Here is a 22,582-nt window from a genome sequence, read left to right on the forward strand (position 1 = left end):
TTTCTTGAACTCTGGAAGACTGCTTTAGAGCCAACATATGACTGAGTCACATGACCCATCTATGTTTCATTGTACTGCTGTCATCAGAGAATAACAGATACAAAAAAGCAATTATGCTATGCTCTCACACAGAAGCAATTTGGGATTTATTATCTCTCTTCTAGTCTCATAGAGGGAGTGCTATTGGCTGCCTTAAGGGACATCATGGGTTACAAAAGTCTCTGGTCTTAAAGAGAGCTATTATGGCTTACATGTTAGCTTTCTAGACACATCGAGAGGCAGCAGGGATACATAATGGTTGAATGCACATTCAGCAAATGATGCCACAGTAACTGATAGGCAGAATTTTCAAGACACAAAATATAAAGAAGCGTGGTATCTTTAAATATGTATATACATATATAAATTCTCTCTGGCTAGAAAGTGCTAGAACTGTGTATGATCATGACTGGAAAGGAGGCTCCCTCAGTGGCTGCTACTGATTCTTACCAGCACAAGAATACACACGGGCCATGCAGCTCTATTCCTGCAGGATTTACAGGCAGCACTGGGGATAGCTTACAGAATTACACAGCTCACATAAAAAAAAAATTAAAATACATTTAATAAGCAAATCACTAATGTGGATGATCCAAAGGAGTTTTGATTTTCTTTCCATTAGAGGAAAAAGCCTCCTTTTTTGACAGATAAGGATGCATTATTTAAAGAATTGTTTATCTGTTTTAAATTAACCAGCACCTGATCGCTGTGTAATTAGTAATGTTTCTCCACATGTAATTATTCTTTTTTTTTTTTATTTCTGTATGTAATTCTGGAGATAAAAAGCTGCCAGGAATTCAGAAGGCATCCCACTAGTGATCAGCTGACACTGCTAACCGAGGGCTGCAATGTGCTGCTTATTCATTTTGTACTGTGGGAGCTGCAGGAACTGAGCAGAGAGCTAAACTATGCATTTCAAACTGCTGTGCTTGTGCAGAAAGAGGACTGAGAGAGAGGCAGCCGGAGAGGGCAGAGCGCAGCTGGACTTTCTCCTTGTTTTATTCCATTTCTGCAGGATCATGTATTCATAAGGGATGAGGTGGGTCACAGAGATCCCAGGCCTGAGCTGCGGCCTACACCGTCAGTCCAGAGTCAGGCCCTCCACTACCGGAACCGAGAGCGCTTCGCTACAATCAAATCAGCTTCTTTGGTAAGCAAACCTTTCCCACCCCTCCCCTAAACCCCTTTTCTCTGGAAAGGGGAAAGAGTAAGCAGGGGAGAGGGATGTTAATTCCCTTTTTTATAAGGGAATCCTCCCCCCTCATGTTTTTATATTTGGCATAGAATCTAGGTATTGTAATGCAGGGAATTGAATTCTGTGTATGGAATGTAAAAATGTCTCTATATTGTATTATTTCCATGCATGCAGATCTGTGAGTATGCCGGTACGTGTTTGGAAGTGCATTGTATATGTCTGTATATTTTAAGGTGAGGTTGAGTTTCCTGTACTGCTTCTAGAAGCAATTTCTATGAGGACGAGTTAATTAGAGCCACCTTGTGTGTGTTTGTGTGTGTGTGTGCATATATGAATATAGATGAAATGTGTGTGTGTGTGTGTGTGTATGCCTGTGTGCTTTTGTAAGAATTGTAAATTCTGACAGAGCTGACCATGATAAAGAGATTGATTGTTAGTGCTTAATTGCAGACTGTGATGTTTGTATTCATTCGTTTCAGAGAACAATAGTCTTTGCATTTAGTTGCTGCAATCCTTATTTTGATAAATTGTTAAATCTAATAGAGAAAAATAATTAATGGATTCTAGGGGGAGGGGGAGGTAATTCTAGGATTACAAAGTGGAGATGGAGACACAGGGGCACTTCAGCTTTTCCACTGTTGCAAATGCTGGTGATGGTTAGATGCCCTTGCAGCAAAAGGGGTGTGTGTGCCGGAAGAGTTTGCTTTATTACTGCTTGTCAGGCTTAGCCTCATGGGCCTCCCTCCCGCCTCCTTCTCCCAGTTTTATTTCATGCAAATGGGTTTTCCCTTTCATTCCCAGAGCCTTTTCCATAGACCCATGGATTGTGACATAGAATGATGTAGCTTGTTTTCTTTAAGATAGACATGCAAGTCAATCAGTCATTAATGAGTTGGCATAGGGCAGAAAGGGATAGAAAATGTTGCATGTAGTAGAGGTACTGCTGTTTAAAATGAAACAGGTGCACAGTAAAATCCTGTTTATGTGCTGCGATTGCATATTTAGCCCTTTCTTAATCCTAAAGTATATTGTTTAAATATACATTCTTATGTGTAGACTTTAACTAGTAATGCTAGGCCTTAAGTATTTAAACTGCATAGCTGGCATGTCAGGGGTATGGGAAAGAATATGAAACTTTTGGGTTAACGGAAAGGTATTTTGACCTTTTCAGTGCCACTTATATTGGGTAGGAGACTAAAAAGTACCATATTAGAATAACTATTTTATTATTATAGAATAAATATATATATATATATATATATATATTTTTTTTTTTTTATTTTTTTTTTTTTTTGCTTGGCCTAAAAAAATCAATATTTTCCCTTACAGTGGGAGGCTTGGAAAGATTAGTGTTGTGATAGGTTGACCCAGGCCTTTGTTTGCATTTGCATACCCATTTTGCTTTCCCCTCCTAGTGTCAACTACCTTACAACACAACTACAGTGGTATGTAGGAATAATTGAAACTATAAATTTGCTGCTAAACCAGATCACTAGGGCCTAGCTTGAAGACTTAGAATCATGATTGCAGGGTTACAGAAGAATCCCTGGTATGTGGTCCCCCAGCCAAGAATTGTCACTACACTGACTAGGTAAATGAGTTGGAGTGGGTATAATATAGGAGAAAATACCTGGATAATTGCAGATGAAGGCTCATGGACCCATAGCCCAATAAAGGCTAGTTCTGTCTGAAATGGAAGTCCAAAGGTGTAAGAACTGCTGGGCCAAAAAAAAAAAAACTTGGCTTGCACAGAATGTATGGAAACACTTTAAAGGCTTTCACCCTACAGTTTATGGAGATTACACACAGGAGTTCAGGAGGGTACTTGAGCAACCTCAGAAAAACAAATAGAAATCAGATGCACTGAAGATGTGAGAGCACATTCAAAACTTCAGCTCATAGCCAGTGGAGATCTGATGCACTGCAAGTATGGGAGCATTCTCAAAGAATGTCAAACAGATTATTTGCTGGATCTATAAATTTGTGTGCCCGACTTGTAAGACAGTTCATAATGTCTTGCTTTTCTCCCTGATAGGGGACTATTACATTAGTTGCTTCAGGTATGCCTGTAGCCATATCACTCTTGGTCCTAATTCCATGAGATCTCAGAAATCAAGGAATAACTAAGCCTGAGCAGAGTTTGAATGGGAGGCTTGTGAAGAACACTTAACGAATGAATTTTAAAACAGCCACGTGCGTAAAAAAAAAAGAGGGTTACGCGAGTGGCCGGGCCTTGCGCACGCCGCATGCATTTTCAAAGGAGCCCAGCCATGCACGTAACCACTATTACGCGCAGAAGTACCGGGCCCAGAGAAAGGGGTGGTCCGGGAGGGCAGGAAGAGGTGGGGCTGGAGGCAGCTGGTACAGCGGCCATTTGCTGCTGTGCTGGGGAAGTGTGTGCTGTTAGTCGGTCAGCATGCGCAAGTTGCTTCTGCTCCAATGAAGCAGTAAGCAATTAAACAAAAAAATAGGAAAGGTAGGAAAAAGGGTTTAGGGGGTGGGGAAGAAGAAGGGCGTATAGGTTGGGGGGTAGGGAAGTTAAGGAGCAGACTGGGAGGGAACTTGGGGAGGTCCGATTTCATCATTGCGCGTAATGTTACAAAATGCCCCCCCCCGTGCGCACAGCCATGAGATTTTATAACATGTGCGCGCCAGGAAGCACGCGCAGCTTTTAAAATCTACCCCTAAGTGTTTATCAGCAAGTGGTACTGGTGGCTCAGTAGGAACATCTTCCTCTACTCTGGTACTGAATGACTGCTACAGCATTGTGTTAGGGGTTACAGAGGATGCTGACTTTTGAATGTAATATTAAATAAAGTTACTCTGCACTCAGGCAGCCCAATCCCCCATAAGTGTGTTGTGCATCTCTACCAGCAGATGGAGACAGAGTAAAAGCTTAAGTCACAGACATATAGCCCTGCCAGTATTCTCCATTTCCTGCAAATGGTGAACATGCATTTCCTTTCATTGCTTATGGTAAAAAAAAAATGATGAGAAAAAAGGAGATGGAGGAAGACTTTCGGACACTGAGCTCCTGAGGTGACATTAGTGGGTCCCTCCTTCAGTTGAGTGTTTTCAGTCCAGGAGCCTAGCTCAGGCGTGGACATAAAAAAAGAAAAAAGTAGTTGGAGCTCGGCGGTGACGGCTTGTGCCCTTCCCCCCCCCCCCCCCCCCCCGTAGCCAGAGACCTGTTCGTGCTCTCAGTTAGGGGAGTCTGAGTTAAAGTACGCCAACAAAAAAATAAAATGGAAAAGAAAAAGAAAGTGTAGGGAGGTTTTAGGTTCCTTCTTACCGCATCTCCTCCCTCAGCGCTGGGTGTTCAGCGTCCTTCCCTCTCACTTCTCTGCAGAGTTTAGTGTAGAGCAGAAGCAGCATAGGCTCAGCAGGTTGAGAGGCCCTTGGCTAGGCCCCACTACAAAGGCTTGGTTTCTTCAATTGAGTAGTAGGCCGTGAGGACTCTTTTCCCGCACACTGGCGGGTGAACGTGCCACATGGTGATGCACGGATGTAAGCACGCATGTGCACGTGCACTTGGGCATGTAAGGCTGCGACCTATATTTCTGCACGTTCTTGAGTGTGGGGGATTTTATGCATATAGGTTATGCCTGCGCAGGCATTTGGGTGCATGCTATCTGGGAGCATACTATCAGCACATTCTGTCTGAGCTCTTGCTATCTGTGCATCCCATCTGAGTGCATATTATTTTGGTACATACTATCTGGGCGCAGCCTACCACAGACCTTTAGTGGGTGGATATTTTGTGTATACTCCTGGACACACTGGGGACATAAGAGGTCCCAGAGTCTAGCTATCTATGTAGCTTGCCATAGAAGGGCAATACAATCATCGCTTTCTCTAAGCCTGTGTCAGCACTGTTTGGACAAGGGCCATCCCCTCAGACTAAAGGGAGTGAAGCGGGAGGTGTTACAATGAATGTATCCTCTCCTACTTTATTTCCCATGATATCCACATTTCTTGCGGATGTCTAAGTCGGACAGTGTTAAGTTTGGGCCTGTGGGCCCCGGTGTGGATCCATCCTCCTTTTCCTAGGTAGAATCTTTTTTTCCAGGGTCTTCAGACCTTTCTGCAGGGTCGCCCAGCGGAGCTGTGGATCACTTCTATGTTGGGTTTGCAAACTCGGAGTTCCCACTTTTCAGCTTCTGTGTGCAAGTGCCGCAGAAAGACTGCCCCTGGTTTTGTTCAGGAGGATATGTAGGATGACTCCAGAGATTTGGAGCCAACTAAGCCTCTACTCTGATTCTTTCACAGAGATGTGTTGCCTTAGACTCGAAAGATGCTTCTTGTGGCTGCGGGTGGCTCTTTGGGTGTGCCAGAGAGAACCCCATATTAGTCATTCTACGCAAGATGTCATGTTTCTTCCCCTTCTGGATATGATTCAAGAGTTGATTGACCTTGAATGGCACACCCCTGAAGTTAACTTCAGAGAGGGGTGCACTTTAGCGGGATTGTACCCCTTGGTTCGAAGTCGAGGGCACCTTTTGTGATTCCCGAAGGTGACTACCTTGGAAGGTGCTGTTACTAAGCGAACTACCTTCTTGGGCTAAGGGGCCATTATAGATGAAGTTCAAGATAGGCAGATTGAGTCTATCCTTATGCTGGTCTCTGAGGCCTTGGCAATGAATTTTCAGATTGCTCCTTGCAATGTTGTTGCTCCTTGGTAGCTTGGACTGATTTGCATCTCTGTCAAGAAACACAAGGAGCGAGGTCAGATGGCAGATTGGTATAGAACCAGGGGCCGCATGCTTAGCAAATGCGGGCTGTGGCTTGGTGCGAATGGCCGCCAGAGGGTTGGTTTCCATGATAGTGACTGCCAGATGCAGCTACGAAATTGATTGGTAAGCATGGTTTGCAAGTTTAATCTCACCAGGTTACCCTTTCAGGGTTCGTTTTTATTTTTGCCCTTATGGAGGAGCATCTACTCAAAGTATCGTCCCTTTGGAAGGTCTGTCCTTTCGGTCTAGAAAACCTTGTAAGGATGCAGGCTCTAGAACTGGGTCTCCTCAATCTTCACAGAGAAGGTGCGGGGGCTTGCCTATAGAGCGGGTCTAGAATATAATGGACCAGTGGTCCTAGAGGTGATAATGGCAGCTATACTCTGGAATTCCTCCAGATTTCTCTGGATGCCTTTTATGGGCTTTCCGTGCAACTCTCCGCAGAGGAGAGTGGCGATGGAGACTACTTTCAAGAGGCTGTTGTCCTTGTGGCCCACTATTTCCTTTTTGTGTCATTCCCAAGAAGGAGGTGGTGGTCCTTCAACTCATCCTGGATATTATGGAAGTTAATCATCTTTGGCATTTGATTCATTTCTGGATGGAAACTCTGCATTCCATATACTGGCAGCACAAATGGAGTTTCTCATGTATTAGATCTGATGGAGACATATCTACACATTCATCAGGAACAGCAGCGTTTACTGAGCCTTGCTATTCTGAGCCGTCATTATCATGTTCAGGCTCTGCCCTTCATGTTGTCAATTGCTCCTGGGACTTTCTCCAAGGTCATGGTGGTAATAGCAGCATCTCTGCGCAAAGAAGACAACCGGGTGCATTTGTATCTGGATGAATTATAGCTGACTCAGAACCTGGAGTGCTTCTGTGTACAATTCGATATTGAGCTGGGCAAAGTATTTCCGCTGGGCAGTTGCATTCAGAAGTTAGTGGCTCATGTTCAGGCCCTGAGGAGAGGACTATGAGTCCGACGGTGTGGTTGTATCTTCAAGTCCTAGGGTCAATGGCGGCCACTTTGGACATTAAACCCCTTGCAAGGGCGCTCCTGCGGTCCTATCTGTGCACATTGCTTTCCCAGTGGCATCTGCAGTCACATGAGTGCATGGTGTGATTTTCACTTGCTCCTGGCAATGCACGTTCGGTTGCACGGGTGGCTACAGCGGATCATTTCAAGAAGAGGATTTCTCTGGAGGAACTGGGCTGATTAGTTCTCATGACAGATGTGAGCCTTCTGAGTTGAGGGGCTCACTGTCAGGAGTTGGAAACGGGTACAATTCTACTGACGTGTTGGTGATTTGCCAAGCGGCTGGAAGCTCATGCAGCCATGGTACTGTGGGGCAATGCATCAACTGTGGCCTACATCAATCAGCAAGGCGAAACCAGTAGCTTTTCAGCTTATGGTAGTGTGCTAGGGTAGGCCATTTCTGGTTTTGCAGGTGTCCTCCGCGAACGCAGAGGTACCATGGTTCTTCAGTTGTAGTAGAAATCTGAGAGCACAGGATGTAAAGGCTCTTTTTCGGATGTGGCCGCAGGGCAGGATGGTCTAGGCCTTGCTGCCATGGCCACTGATAGGTGGAATTATTCAGAAGATTGCTAGCCAGACTAAAACCATTCTTCTGATTGGTCTGGATTGTCTCCAGAGACTGTAATTGGCTATTCTGCAGAGACTGCCAGTAGGCAGTCTTCTAAGGCTGCCACTCAGAACCGATCAGTTGCATCAGGACTGGACCACACAGTGATCCAATTATTTTTGTTGTTTGGTTTGGCCCTCAAAACGGCTTGGGTATTGAAGTATGGTTATCCTTTTGCAGTGATTTCCACTTTGCTGTGGGCCAGAAAGGATTTTTTTCTCTGTCTCTGGCCTTTGTTACAGTTGGAGAGTTGAGATGCCTGGTGTGAGAAGCGAAGTTCTCAGCATCTCAAGGGAAAATTCCTTTAACTTCGGAATTTCTGTCTGAAGGTTTGCTTAAAGGCTTGGCCCTTGCCACCCTGAAGGTTCAAGTAGCAACTCTTGTTTTTTATGGGGGTAAGTCAATGGCGGGCCATTGTTTTCCCATCCAGAGGGGTTCTGGTTCTTGAGCGGTTCCCACCTTTTGTCCAATGCATGTTCTTTCCTTGTGGCTACTTTTTCTCGTGGCAATCTGTTCAGTGCGTCAGAATTCCAAGATGCACGATCTTCTTGTCATGGGCCATTTCAGTGTGTGACTTCTTTTGCTGATAATGATTTTGAGAGTTTGAATTGGATCGTTCCTTTTCCCTGCCCACATTGGTTAGGGATAGTGCTGTGCATGAGTATAGTCTTTTGTGGGTCTTGGATGTCAAGCAACATCTGATGAAATACTTGACAATTTCTGAATTTTTCAGGGAGTAGGATCAGATGTTTTTGATCCATGGTGGAGGTAAACAAGGGGAACTGGCAAGACAGGCACCTATAACCCATTAAGAAAACAGTCATTACGGCCGCCTGTTTTGGTTGCTGAGATTCCTTTCTCTAAGCGACTTAGAGCGCATTCCATTAAAGCTAAGGCGGTATCGTGGGTGGAGCCATGATTATTGTCTCCAGCGAAGTTTTCCTGAGAGAGTGATGGGGGTCTTACTTGCATACCTTCCCAAACATTACCACTCAGACATTCGGGTTCTGAAGGGCGCAGCCTTCGTGTGTGCAGGGGTAACTGGAACACGGGCAGCCTCCTGACCTGTTTGGAAGTAGCTTTGGTACATCCCACTTGTGGGGATTGGCCTGCCTGAGTGCAAAGGAAGGAGAAATGTATTTAGTTAATTATTTACAGCAATTTCTTACATGCCCAATTATGAGACATCTGTTCTGGACAGCTTACAATTTCACATACACAAATTAGAAACATAACATAATTTATGTATTTATTATTTATTTAAAGAGTCTTCTATACCGATGTTAGTCGAAACATCACCTCGGTTTACATGGAACAAAAGCAACGGAAATTACAAGTAACAGGGGAAGGGTAGGGGGTACAATAATTAAAAAAACAAACAAAAAAAATGATGAAGAGCTGGATCATCAATCGCCTGGAGGCCTGGATGGTTCAGCTGGTATGCTTGCAGTTCAGCCACGGGCTGCAAAATCAAGCGGTTCGTGTGATTTCTGACAACGTGATGACAGTGGCATATATCAATTGCCAGGGAGGAACCAAGAGCCAGCAAGTGTTGCAGGAAATAGACCAGCTGATGGAATGGGCGGAAGGTCATCTGCAGATGATCTCGGCCTCTCACATTGCAGGAAAAGACAATGTAAGAGCAGACTTTTTCAACAGGGAGAGTCTGGACCCAAGAAAGTCGGTGTTGTCAGCTGAGGTGTTTCAGCTGATTGTGGATCACTGGGGCCTTCTGTTCCTAGACCTGCTGGCGACTTCTCAAAATGCAAAGGTTCCTCGCTTCTACAGTTGCAGGATAGATCAGTGGTCCCTGGGAATAGATGCTTTCGTACAGGTCTGGCCAGAAGACAGATTGCTTTATGGCTTTCCTCAATGGCTCTTGCTGGGCACAATAATTCACAAGATCGAAGGCCACAGAGCTAGTACTCCTGGTGGCACCGAACTGGCCCAGGCATCCATGGTATGCGGATTTGCGATGATGCCTGGTCAAGGCCCCCCCTTTGTCTTCTGCCGCACATGGATCTGGTTCAGCAGGGACTGGTTCTTCATGAGGATCAGACTCTATTCTGTCTTACAGTTTGTCCCTTGAGAGGGGCTCACCAGTTAGAGTGGTTATTACTCTGCAGTGATTGCCACTTTACACCGTGCTCGCAAGTTCTCCACTTCCTTGGCCTATATGCGGGATTGGAGAGTTTTTGAGGTGTGAGAAGCGGAATGTTCTTCCTCATTCTGTTAAGATGAGTCTCATTCTGGATTTTTTGGAGGATGTATTGAATAAAGGCTTGGCCCTTATTTACTTGAAGGTGCAGGTTGCTGCTCTTGCCTGTTTCAGAGACCTGGTGTCATCTCACCTGATGTGGCCCATTTTTTGAAGGGAGTAAAGCACCTTAGCCCTCCCTTGAGATTACTGGTTCCACTGTGGAGTCTTAACTTGGTGCTGGACATTTTGGCGGGCACTACGTTCCAACCACTGCCTAGCCTTTCCTTATGGTTGTTTACTTTGAAGACTGTGTTCCTGGTTGCTATATGATTTGTGCATCAGATTTCTGAGCTGCAGGCCTTGTCTTGCTGGGAGCCATTCCTTGGGGTGACTCCGGGGGTGTTACAGTTGCGTACTGTTCCATCCTACTTGCTTAAAGTAGTTTCAGACTTTCATTTGAATCAGTCCATCTCATTGTCATCCGTGGATAAGGACAGGGATGCGGAGGAGTTTCGCTTTTGCACTTCTTGGATGTTACTTGTCAGGTTCTTATGGCCTGGATTGGCCACTGTTGGAAACAGGAAGCTGGGCTTGATGGACCCTTGGTCTGACCCAGTATGGCATGTTCTTATGTTGTCATGTGGTATCTGGCGATCTCTCAGTCTTTTCGAAAGACTGATTGCCTGTTTGTTCTCCATGGCGGGAGTAAGCAGGGCACTCCAGCTTCGCGGGATACCATAGCTAGTTGGATTAAGGAGGTGGTCACAGCCACATATGTGGATACTGGAAAGCCGTTGCCTACTGAGGTTAAGGCTCATTCCACAAGGGCGGCGGTTAATCTGTTGTCTCCCATCGATATCTGCCGAGCTGCGACTTGGTGGTCATTACACAATTTTTCCAGGTTTTATCATCTGGATGTGCAGGCCCAGGAGGATGCAGCCTTTGGACGTGCAATGTTGATTGGACTGCGGACAGCTTCCCGCCCTGTTGGGGAGTAACTTTGGTATATCCCACTGGCCCTGAGTCCATCTGTCTATACACTTGAAAATGGAGAAATGTCTTACTTTTGTTTTCCTTGGTGTAAACAGATGGACTCAGCTTCCTGCCCTCGGCTGCCGCATGAGTGTGTCAATAGTCCTCCTGTGGGGCTCTGGGTCTCAAGGGATTATTGGTAAGTATTCATCCAGTCCCTAGCTTATGTGAGTTTAGTGTTTATGGTTGTTTGAATACAGTTCTGGTTACCTGTTTTAATCAAGTTTTTTGCTAGTCTGTCCACAGTTGCTTTCGAAGAGAATACTGGCAGGCTGAGATCACTGCAGGGTTATGTATACTGTGACGTTAGCTTGGTCCATCTCCATATGCTGGTAGGGGAGCATAAACCCAGTAGTCTGGAGTCCATCTGTTTACACTAAAGAAAACAAAACTATCAGGTAAGTAACTTTTCCAATTTCTTAGAAGTTGCCAACATTCCCACTCTCCTGGGAAACCTGCTCCCTGCAGTCCCCCTTCACCAGCTAGAACAATGGCATAAGTCAGCAGTTATACTTAGGATTTCAAAGTGTATATTAAAAAGTACATACAATATGGGCTTTGCCACTTGAATTAATAGAAATCAGAGCATATAGGGTCAGCCAGGTAGCTCAGCAGCAGTCTTCCTGGATTGGCTGGGGCTGGTAAAGCTGTGGAGGCAGTGTTCCCAGCCCCTGAGAGAGGAATTGGCATAGTACCTGGATTCAGGGCCCATGATTGCAATTCCAGAAAGAAAAATGTTTCCCATAAAAAGTTTGGTGTATACTCCCCTGAGTTATGAATCTCAAAGAACTGCTTGACCGCCTCCCTTATCATGGCCAGAAAGATTTCTGTCTGAGTAGGGACATATTGAACTACCAGCACTTTCCCGCAGTCTAGATCTCTGCCAGATGCAATAACTGTGCTGGTGAGAATATCATCCTGCTTCATTTACGCTATTAAGGATTTTGTACAGAGGAAAAAAAATCTATATGATGGTACATCCCAAAACAGGGGGGGGGAACATATAATCTTTCCCAGAGAGGTTTTGTTCTCTCCTACGAGCCCTAAACATTGGACCATCCGTTTAAGAGAGTCAGCCTGCCCACTATGCAGTTGAGATGAAGATCTAGCATAAAGCGGATTTATGCACATTTTCCAATCACTTCCCATTTTAAGAGGCAGAGAAGAAAATATCTCCATAGCTTCCATTAACTGCACATAAAATTCCTTTTGTTGGACATTGGGGCCATATACACACACCAGCACAAATTTTACTGCTTAGAGCAAACACTCTAAAAGTACATATCTGTACTCTGGATTCTGTCTACCCCCAAAGACAGAGATTTATGTATGAGGATGCAAACTCCTTGGATCTTAGAGTTGTAAGATGATATTTAGCCCACCCCACCCAATTCCGCACTAGTTTGGCATCCTCCGTGACCTGATGGGCCTCCTGCAAGAGGGCTACCTAAGCACCCTACTTTTTAAGATAGCCAAGGATTCTGTGCATCTTCACTGGTGATCTGATACCCCTTATTTCTAAAGAAAGCAAATTAACAGGCATATTAACTGAGATCATTATGTACCCACATAATTTATCAAAGCCCATTAAGAACATAAGAAAATGCCATACTGGGTCAGACCAAGGGTCCATCAAGCCCAGCAACCTGTTTCCAACAGTGGCCAATCCAGGCCATAAGAACCTGGCAAGTACCCAAAAACTAAGTCTATTCCATGTAACCATTGCTAATGGCAGTGGCTATTCTCTAAGTGAACTTAATAGCAGGTAATGGACTTCTCCTCCAAGAACTTATCCAATCCTTTTTTAAACACAGCTATATTAACTGCACTAACCACATCCTCTGGCAACAAATTCCAGAGTCTAATTGTGCGTTGAGTAAAAAAGAACTTTCTCCGTTTAGTTTTAAATGTGCCCCATGCTAACTTCATGGAGTGCCCCCTAGTCTTTCTACTATCCGAAAGAGTAAATAACCGATTCACATCTACCCGTTCTAGACCTCTCATGATTTTAAACACCTCTATCATATCCCCCCTCAGTCGTCTCTTCTCCAAGCTGAAAAGTCCTAACCTCTTTAGTCTTTCCTCATAGGAGAGTTGTTCCATTCCCCTTATCATTTTGGTAGCCCTTCTCTGTACCTTCTCCATCGCAATTATATCTTTTTTGAGATGCGGCGACCAGAATTGTACACAGTATTCAAGGTGCGGTTTCACCATGGAGCGATACAGAGGCATTATGACATTTTCCGTTTTATTCACCATTCCCTTTCTAATAATTCCCAACATTCTGTTTGCTTTTTTGACTGCCACAGCACACTGTACCGACGATTTCAATGTGTTATCCACTATGACACCTAGATCTCTTTCTTGGGTTGTAGCACCTAATATGGAACCCAACATTGTGTAATTATAGCATGGGTTATTTTTCCCTATATGCATCACCTTGCACTTATCCACATTAAATTTCATCTGCCATTTGGATGCCCAATTTTCCAGTCTCATAAGGTCTTCCTGCAATTTATCACAATCTGCTTGTGATTTAACTACTCTGAACAATTTTGTGTCATCTGCAAATTTGATTATCTCACTCGTCGTATTTCTTTCCAGATCATTTATAAATATATTGAAAAGTAAGGGTCCCAATACAGATCCCAATACATTCAAGCTGACGTACTTGTTCCCAAACCCATAACAATAATCAGTTAACATGTGGCTCCAGTGTACTCCCAGAAACCCCAACCAGCACTGATGACAGCAACTCCCTGGAGATCCACCATCAGCCTCCTGAGGTCTATTAGTCCCAACACCCGTCCTCACCCCGCCACCCTTGCAAAGAGAATGCTTACACAGGTGAAGGAACCCCTGAGACCTACCCACTTATCCAAGAATCAACCCTGCTTCCAAGAACGCCCTCTTCCTCCCATCTTTCTCCACCCCGAACAGTTCAACTCTCTCGAAGGCAGCAGGTCCAGATATAGATCTTCAATGCGATTCTTTAGCCCAGTCCCAGTCAAGGCCAGTTCTCAAAAAGATAACCTCCGGCAGATCTGTACTGCAGCGAAATGCATCAGTTTGCATCCTGCTGCTCCACCCAGTCTCATTTGGAACCTGGAATCCATCTGCCATTTGACATCTCCAATCACTGGCCCCGGGAGAATGATCTGGGAAACCATATATCTATGTAGCTGTTAACAGAAAACAACTTGGCAATTCCCCAGCCTTCACCCCCTCCCCCTTCTTCGACCTATCCACCCACTCCCCATGGCACTCCTATTCCCTAACCCATCCCTCCACCCACACACCTAAAATGTAAATGAAAAAATAAGAAATGTTATTGACTCCCACCTCCACAGAAGTAAAGCTTATAGCATTGCCTCAGCTAGCTCAAGCTAATGCAATGTGTGAAAATTAAAATCCGAGAAAATAATTTCAAGTTCCAGCAATATTCAGGGTGCCACTTCCTAGGTCACATCACTGAGCTTCTGCAAGAAGACCTGCACTTCCTTCACCTAGTCAAAAATTGACTGTTTTTCTGCATGAGTCTGGCGGGGTATAGCACGGCATAGGCGAGGCCCTTCTGCAATGCGCACTTCACCTCTACATACTCCTGGTGGTGTTTCTGGACTTCAGCCAAGAAGTCTTGAAAAATGTAAATTCGCTGTTCCATATATTTTATCTCCTTTTATTGTCTGCTGCCTCAACTAAGTAGAACTTGTCTCCAAAATTATGCAAGCGTAAGATCACCTCTCTGTGCTTGCCATTTTCCTTCAGTGCCAGTGCAAGGGCTCTATAGGCCCAGTCAATCTTTACCTTGCCGCTTTGAAATATAGGTTAAGCAGAGATTGGAGCCACATGGCAAAAAATGCCACCACATCAGAGCCCTCTGTTTCCTCTTGCATCCCTGCGATTCTTAAATTATTACGTGTGCTCCAATTCACCAGATTGTCCTGCTTCTTCAGTGCTATATGTGAAATTCAAGGACTTCCAGACATTGTCGCGTAGGGACTAAGAACATCGCCAACTCTTTCAGAGTGGTATGTATTTTTTCGCCAAGTTGATTCATCGCATTGGCAATTTCAGCAGGAAGCTGTGCATCGGCCATCATCAGAGGCAGTTTCTTCAGTACAGGCTGCCTTCTCCATCGCCGTTTTTCTGCACCTGCTCTTGACTGTTAAGGTTTGCGCGTCCCACAACATAAACAGGGACTTCTTAGATGCCTTCTCCGATGACATAGCCAAAAAGATAGCTACTAAAACCAAAGGTGAAAGCTTTTAAAAGTATGGCGTGGTCGGGAGCAGTGGAGATCAGCGACTGCTCAGCACCCGTGGATCACATGACCCATCCACCCACCCCGTTCCCTTTGATCTTGGCGTTCATCTTGTTAATTATATTCCTCAAGGATTATTGAGGTGCTCTAATGTAATAATCTTGCCCTAAGATTCTTATCATAAATGCAGGAATTCATCCAGCAGTTGTCAGCATTGTCTGACTCTGCCAATTCTGGTTTACCTCAAATGGAAGCTAATCAGATAAAGCTATTTTTTCATGCCACAGCCAAGCCCCCACTTGCATTGTCTTGGTGTACAATGCTTGCCCTAAACTTTTTTCAAAACTCTTTGTAATCAATGAATCTGCAATCAATTTCTTAGCTGCTTAATTTGAAATCTAGGGCATCATTCACTAAGCTGCAGTATTTTCCCCCTTAGGGAAAAAATACCGTGGTATTCACCAAGCTGCAATAATTGACACTGTAGCTCGATGAATCACCCTACTGCTTCATGAATGGTGCAGTGTTTCCCTCCCAAGCCATGATTATGGGGCCACCTTTGCTTAAAGGGGTTGTGTGGCCCAAATAACCCCCTCAAATTAATAAATTCCACAAGGGTCTGCATAGACCTCCTGTCCCATGTCCCATCCCCCCCCATCAGCCACACTTGCAGGTGGTCCATAGTTGTAAAAGTAAAAAAATAAAAACTTTTAATGCATGGTGGAAGCCTCAACCCTGTCCCCTTAATTGAAAAATCCTGGCCTTGGGATGTTAAAAGACTGGAGCTCCCCCCCAAATCCACTTCCAAACCAAAATTGATCCCTAATGGTCTAGCGGACCCCCGATCCTCACCCCTCAGACCCCCCCCCCCCCCACCTTTATTTAAAAATGTGGTGCAGGGTGGGCCAGGAATCTATGCTCCAGGCCTGGGCAGCAGCCATTTTCCAATATGGTGCTGCCTGGTCTTTGCCCCTAATATAGCTTAATAAATGACACCCCCATCCTCCCAGATTGACAGTCATCTCCCATTTTCTTGAAAACAAAAAAAAATGAAAAAAAATGTATATACATTACAAATACAATATACTTGACACAGCTAAAATAAATATAACCACTGTAAGGCATAATTTGTAACTTTGTACTTAAAATTCACTGAGGATATTGCAAATTTAACTGTCAAACCATCATAAATAAAATCTTATTACAATGAACCTCATTAGAACATTATATAGTGCTTTAAAGATCAAAGTTACATAATATAACCATCATTTTGATTATTTAATAACTACTGCATAAACGTACATCAGGGCCTGTGGGAGAGGCAAGCAAGGTAAGCGACCACCTGGGGCACCAGGATGCTATGCCATGGAGAAGGAAGCAAGCTCCTGCACTAAAGTATTGGCCATATTTGGAGGCAGACTCCCAGGCAACTATATATAATCATTGGCGGCTGCATGTGTCATTGGAGGGATGGTGGGGGGGGGACACCCAGACTGGCCACAGTTTGAGCAGGGATATCCCTCCCCTCACCCATGCTGGAAATTATTTCAGAGGGGGATCACCCAGGGTGCTGTTTAGCCTGGTGACATATTTCTGACCAACAATTGACTAATATCTTAAAAGATTCGACCCATTTCCCAAAAAACTTTGGAAAATATATCCTCCTTATTTCTGAGTATAAATATTTTTCTAGCAGTGTAACTGTGTAAAGTAGATTAAGCCTCTGCTGTATTTTTTCCAGTTAGTACTGCATTTTTACACTACCATGCTACCAGACAAGCAGGGGAAATGAAGTGGCAGGGTTTTGAAAATCTGCATGCCTGGGACAAGTACACTTTCGTGGCTAGCAGGCTGATTTCTACAGAATCAGGAGAAAGTGGTGTCCTTGGCCCCACTTAGGGCCCAGATAAAAAAGAGGCCATAATGTGCAGTAGCAGGGCCACATAGAAGCTACACGAGGCTAAGTAGGGGGCGGGGGTGAAGGTGGGGCGTGAGAAGGCTGTTTTGTGGGGGATAAGAGAGTCAAAGAAGAGAGTAAGTGGTTGGCAGAGTGAAGGGGGTTGGAATAGAACAGAAATATAGTACACAGTGACTGCAATGCTGCTCTGGTAAGTAAGCTATAAGAGAATTTTCTGATCTGTGTGAATTGGACTTGAAATCTTGACAATCGAGGAAGAAAATCTAACAAACCCATTTTAGGATTTCTGGTAAGGAATTCCCCAGTATTTTTTGATATGCTGAAATACGTTTTGCAGCATGCCACATGTATGATTATTTACCTGTTGGTGAGGTGTTGTATGTGTGCACCCGGTGCAAAGAGCTCCTGGATCAGAGAACGAGTCCAATATCTGGTGGCAGAAGAGACCTTCAAGGACATAGTAGAGCAATTCCAACATCAGTCAAGTAGCCTTTGTGCAGCTTTGGAGGAGCAAGATCATGTGGCAGGAAGTGATCTATAACTATAACCCTTCAGGTGACCTTTATTCTCTCACACCAAGGATGTCTCTCCAGATGACTGTGCCCAGGAGAGAAGGATTAGGAGGATGGCCTTTTATAGTGGGTGACTTGATCATTATAGATGTAGATAGATAGGTGGCTGTTGGACATGAGGATTGCTTAGTAACTTGCCTGTCTGATGTAAAGGTAGTCAACACCATGCACTACTAGATAGGATTATCGAGTGTGCTGGGGAGCAGCCACCGGTCATAGTACATCTGGGTGCCAATGACATAAGAAGGTGTAGGAGGGAGGTTTGGGAGGCTAAATTTAGACTCTTAGATATGAAACTGAAATCCAGAACCTTCAGGGTGCATTCTCAAAAATGCTTACCATTAACATACAGGACGCCAGAAGCAGGCTGAGCTACAGAGTCTTAAATCTAAAACTCTCTTCCCATCCATGCATTGTTAGGAACTGGAGAACATTCTGGGGAAAGGGGACTCTATTCCAACAGGATGGTTTCCACCTTGACCAGAGTGGAACCAGGCTGCTGGTGCTAACATTTAAAAAGGAGATAGAGCAGCTTTTAAACTAGACCATTGGAGAAAGCTGACAGTCACTCAGGAGCACATGGCTCGAAGGGATGCATCTTCCAAAGATACTTGCAAAACAGGGAAGTTAGAATATCCCAGTAGAGAGTTTGTGTTTCAGGCTGAAGTAGCCCATATGGACGCAGACAAAGAGCTTACAGATATGAATGACTCTAAATTACCTGTATTTTGCTAGCAAACAGATTGTGATTATGTAGAGAAATGAAAATAGAAATAAAAAAGATAGCTTAAAGTTTCTGTTTGTAAATGCCAGAATTTTTTACAGTAAGATTGGTGAGTTAGAATGTATGATATTATATGAGGATATTGACATAGACGTTTTAGAGACGTGATAGGATGAGGATAACCAATGAGGACACTGTGATACCAGGATATAAAATATATTGATGTGATAGGGCAGATTGAATTGGTGGAGGGCTGGCACTATCTGTAAAAGTTAGCATAGAGTTAGAGCAGTGTTTCCCAACTGGTGTGCCGTTGCTGGAATGCAGGTGTGCCGCAGCAGCAGCAGTCTCATTTCCTGTTTCTCTCCTGGCCTGCAGAATGTCATCCTGCCAGAAGTGGGTATCCGAGAGCAGCATTTATCGACAGCTGCTCCTGCTTCCCCTCTGCTGGCTTTCCTGTGCAACAGAAACTGCAGGGGGCTCTGTAGGCTTGTGAGACCTGCTGGCCACGTGCAGTTCAGATTGCAGAGGGAGGCTGGCAAAGGAGAAAGAAGCAAAAGAGGGTAAGTGATGATGCTAGGGGTTGGAGGAGAAGGGTGGAAGGAGAGGGAATATGATAATGCTGGGGAGTGAGGTTGAGGGAAGGTGATGCTAGGGTATGGGGAAAACATAAGATTGATCATGTCAGTGGGGGAGAGGCGTGGCGAGAGAGAGAGGGAAGGTGATGCCAGTGGTGGGGGAGAGGGAAGATGATCATGCCAGGAAGTGAGGGAGAGGGCAAGTGATTCCAGAGTTGAAGGGAAAGGGGAACAGGTGATTGGCAGGGGAGTAGAGGGAGAGGGAAGAGAAAGCGATAATGCCAGGGGATAGTGAGAGAGGGAAATGGATGATGCCAGGAGGTGAGGAAGAAGGAAGGAAATGATGCCAGGGGACGGGAGAGGAGTGGAGGCAGAGGAAAGTTGGTGACACCAAGGGATGAGAGAGAGGGAAGGTAATGATGGGGTGAAGGGAGAGGGAAGGTGATGATGATGCGATGGGGAGGAATGAGGAAGAGGTGGTGGAAGGTGATGATGATGCCTGCAGATGGGGGAGAGGGATGGGAACAGGGGGAAGGAGATGATGCCAGGGGATGAGGAAGAGGGAAGGTGATGATGGGGGATGAAAGGAGAGGGAAGGTGATTATGTGAGGAGGTGGGAAAGACCTGGCTGTTGGGGAAAATGGCTATACTTTCTGCGTGGTGTGACAAAGACACTCTCGTATATTGGGCTTGGAGAAATAGTTTATGTGCTTTAATGCAGATGGAGAATGTAGATATTACTCAATCTTTTAAAAGTAAATTGAAATTGTAGCTTTCTGGGACAAATACATCCAATTGCTCTCCCCTAAAGCGAGACGTTTGGTACTTAATTATCCTTAATTGTATGCTGATTGTACTATGTGCCGATATATCGGCAGGGATGTGTTAGTCTTTCTATTTCTGATGTTGTTTTTTTTTCTTTGCCTTATTGATTGGCTTCTGTGAGGTCTGTGGGTGTGGGTTGGGGGATGTGGGTGGATCCAGGAGGGAGGAGGAGGGGTAAAACATGTAAATGTAAGATGTATTTGTTCTTTGATGTTGTCCTGGTGTGCATCAGATTCCCAGGTACACCGGTCTGTCTATTTATGCTTACAATAAAATGATTTCAAATAAAATCATGAGTGAAGTAGACCAGATAAATAAAGGTCAGTTATTTACCTTTTCAAATAATAAAATAAAGGGATACTTCATACAACTAACAACCAGTACAATTCAAATCAGATTGTCGAAAGTACTTTTTCATTCAGCGCACTGTCAAGCTCTGGAATCTGTTGCTAGAAGACATGATCAAGGTGATTAGCATAGAGTGTCTTAAAAGAGATATGAGGTAATTGAAATCTCCCATTATTATTTTGTTAGCTTCCCTAAATTTTTAGCATTTCATTATCTGTTAGTTCATTCTGGCCAGGTAGATGGTAATACACCCCATACTATTTTATTCCCTCTTTCATCTGGAATTTATATCAATAAAGATTCAACATTGTATTTTGTTTCCTGCAGAGCATTATTCTGTTTGACTCAATACTCTCTAACATACAGTGCCACCCTCTCCACCAGTTTGATCCAACACATCATTTCAGTATACTGTCCCATATTATCCTCCTTCCACTAGGTCTCTGCCAATTATATCTATCACTTCATCCAGTGTTATACACTCTAACTCTCCCTTCTTATTTTTTTAGACTTCTAGCATTTGTATGCAGACATTTCAGAGTAAGTTTTTTGTTGGTTTTTTTTTGTTTGGTTTTTTTTTTATTAATAGCCTGCTCATCAGTTCACAAGGGTAATTTGGAATCTTTCTGCACTTTACTTAGACCCCTGATCCACTTTGGCATTTATTGCAACCTATCTACTGTGATGCCCTATTTACCCTGTTCTCTTAGTGTCCTTCAAAGATACATCAATCCAAATTATGTGCTTCTGAACGACTGTCAGCTTTCTCCTATCATCTAGTTTAAAAGCTGAGCTATCCCCTTTTTAAAGGTTAGTGCCAGCAGCCTGGTTCCACTCTGGTTAAGGTGGAGCCCATCCTTTTAGAAAGGATCCCCCCCCCTCCCCCCAAAATGAAGGCCAGTTCCTAAGAAACTTAAAACGTTCTTCCCTGCTTCATCATCTCATCCATATATTGATGGAAATCCCATGTGTGTCGGGGAAGAGTATAAAGAGGCTTATACTACCATCTATCTGGCCAATGGACAATGAAATTAGGGACCTAACCAAACTGGTAGTGCAGTAATTATGGGAGATTTCAATTACCTTACTCACACAAGGGAGTCAGTGGTTAACCACAACACAAAATCAAATAACCAAAAATGTGGAACCCAAATTATCAATTTGAATAATAGCCTATGAAGGTGTCAGCAAGCCTTGACGTTATGTCACTTGCAAGTAGACACTAACCGGTCTTTTCAATCATCCACCTTCATCATTTTTTAATGCAACAAAATATTTTTTATTTTTTATTTTTTCAAAATATATTAAAATAGTCCTCCATTCATGTAGACAAGGATGACATGACTCTTTCAAAATCAATTATTAGCACTGTGGGAGAAGGGAGAAAGGACCCTGGATAAAGGGGCAGGATGATGGAGAGGGAAAGAGTATTCAGGATAGAGCAAGAGAGAGGACTATATACTGGAAAGATGGATGTGAAGAAATGAATAAGGATTAGGGAGAGAAAGGGAGACTTGGAATTAGGGGAAGAGATCGGGGATGATGAACCAGGGAGGAGAGAGAACATTAGATAGGTATTAGATGGACAGAGAGGGTTAGAGAGAAAAAGGACTAGAAGAGGAGAGAGCTGGAGATGGGGGAGAGAAAGTGAAGACCTTGGATTTGGGGAATCCTGGAAGACAATGAAGGAGAAAGGGGAATGAGGAATGAAAAGGGAGTAGAAGAGGGGGAATGAAGAAAGGAGAGCCTCAAAGAAAAAGCAGAAAGACAAAAAAGTATTAAAATATCTACTGTGAAGAAAAGAGACAGCAATTGAAGGAAAGAGGACTCCAGAGAGAGAGAAATTAAAACAAGAGAGACCAATGAATGAGAAAAAAAGATTAGCAAGAAAAGCAAGCCAAAGACACTAAAGGTTGAAAACTTATTACCTTATACAGAATATTAATAACTCATCGGTATGAATATCCTGTGACACAAGTCAAATGGAAATGTCTCCCAGTTAGAAATAATTGGATTTTGTTGGTTAATCTTGATTTATTCTGGTATATAATTAATTCTCTTGTATATAGAACATACCCACCAGTATGGAAGCTTTTGTATTGGTCTCAGAAATATTTTTTGAACAAAACTTAATGAGTGTGCTTTTAGATACATTTTGAGAGTAGATTAGTACAGTTTTCCAAGGGGGACACTCTACCAGACTTTCCTCCAACCACCAAAATAAACTACTCACTACTAGCACTAAAATAAATAAATAAAAGAGAGCAGGTGTTCAAATTCTTCCACCAGAACGCTGGTAATTTTACCCTCCCTCCCACTGGCCAGAGGAGAGTAGCGTTTCTTACCTTTGCCAGCTTCAATCTGATGTTCATATGTATGAAGCTCTGTAGAATTGCAGGACCTGCTAGTTACGCAGGTTTAGATGTCGGTCTAAAGCCATCATAATGAGGCACACAGGTAAAAGTGCTACTCTCCTTCTGCTGATGGAAGCGAGGGGAAGGAGAATCA

At 43.9% G+C, this 22,582-nt stretch overlaps 1 protein-coding gene across 5 annotated transcripts in view; it reads left to right on the forward strand.

Moving 5' to 3' along the window:
- Positions 1 to 22,582, forward strand: part of TAOK3 (TAO kinase 3) — a 194,736-nt gene that overhangs the window by 110,479 nt on the left and 61,675 nt on the right. For all 5 annotated transcript variants that reach the window (XM_029619813.1, XM_029619815.1, XM_029619812.1 and 2 more), the window contains one exon: positions 1,055 to 1,189. In XM_029619813.1, coding sequence (XP_029475673.1) covers positions 1,055 to 1,189 — 135 coding nt within the window. The remainder of the gene's footprint in view (positions 1 to 1,054; positions 1,190 to 22,582) is intronic.

The sequence above is a fragment of the Rhinatrema bivittatum genome, chromosome 11 (assembly GCF_901001135.1).
Source record: "Rhinatrema bivittatum chromosome 11, aRhiBiv1.1, whole genome shotgun sequence".
Taxonomy (NCBI): domain Eukaryota; kingdom Metazoa; phylum Chordata; class Amphibia; order Gymnophiona; family Rhinatrematidae; genus Rhinatrema; species Rhinatrema bivittatum.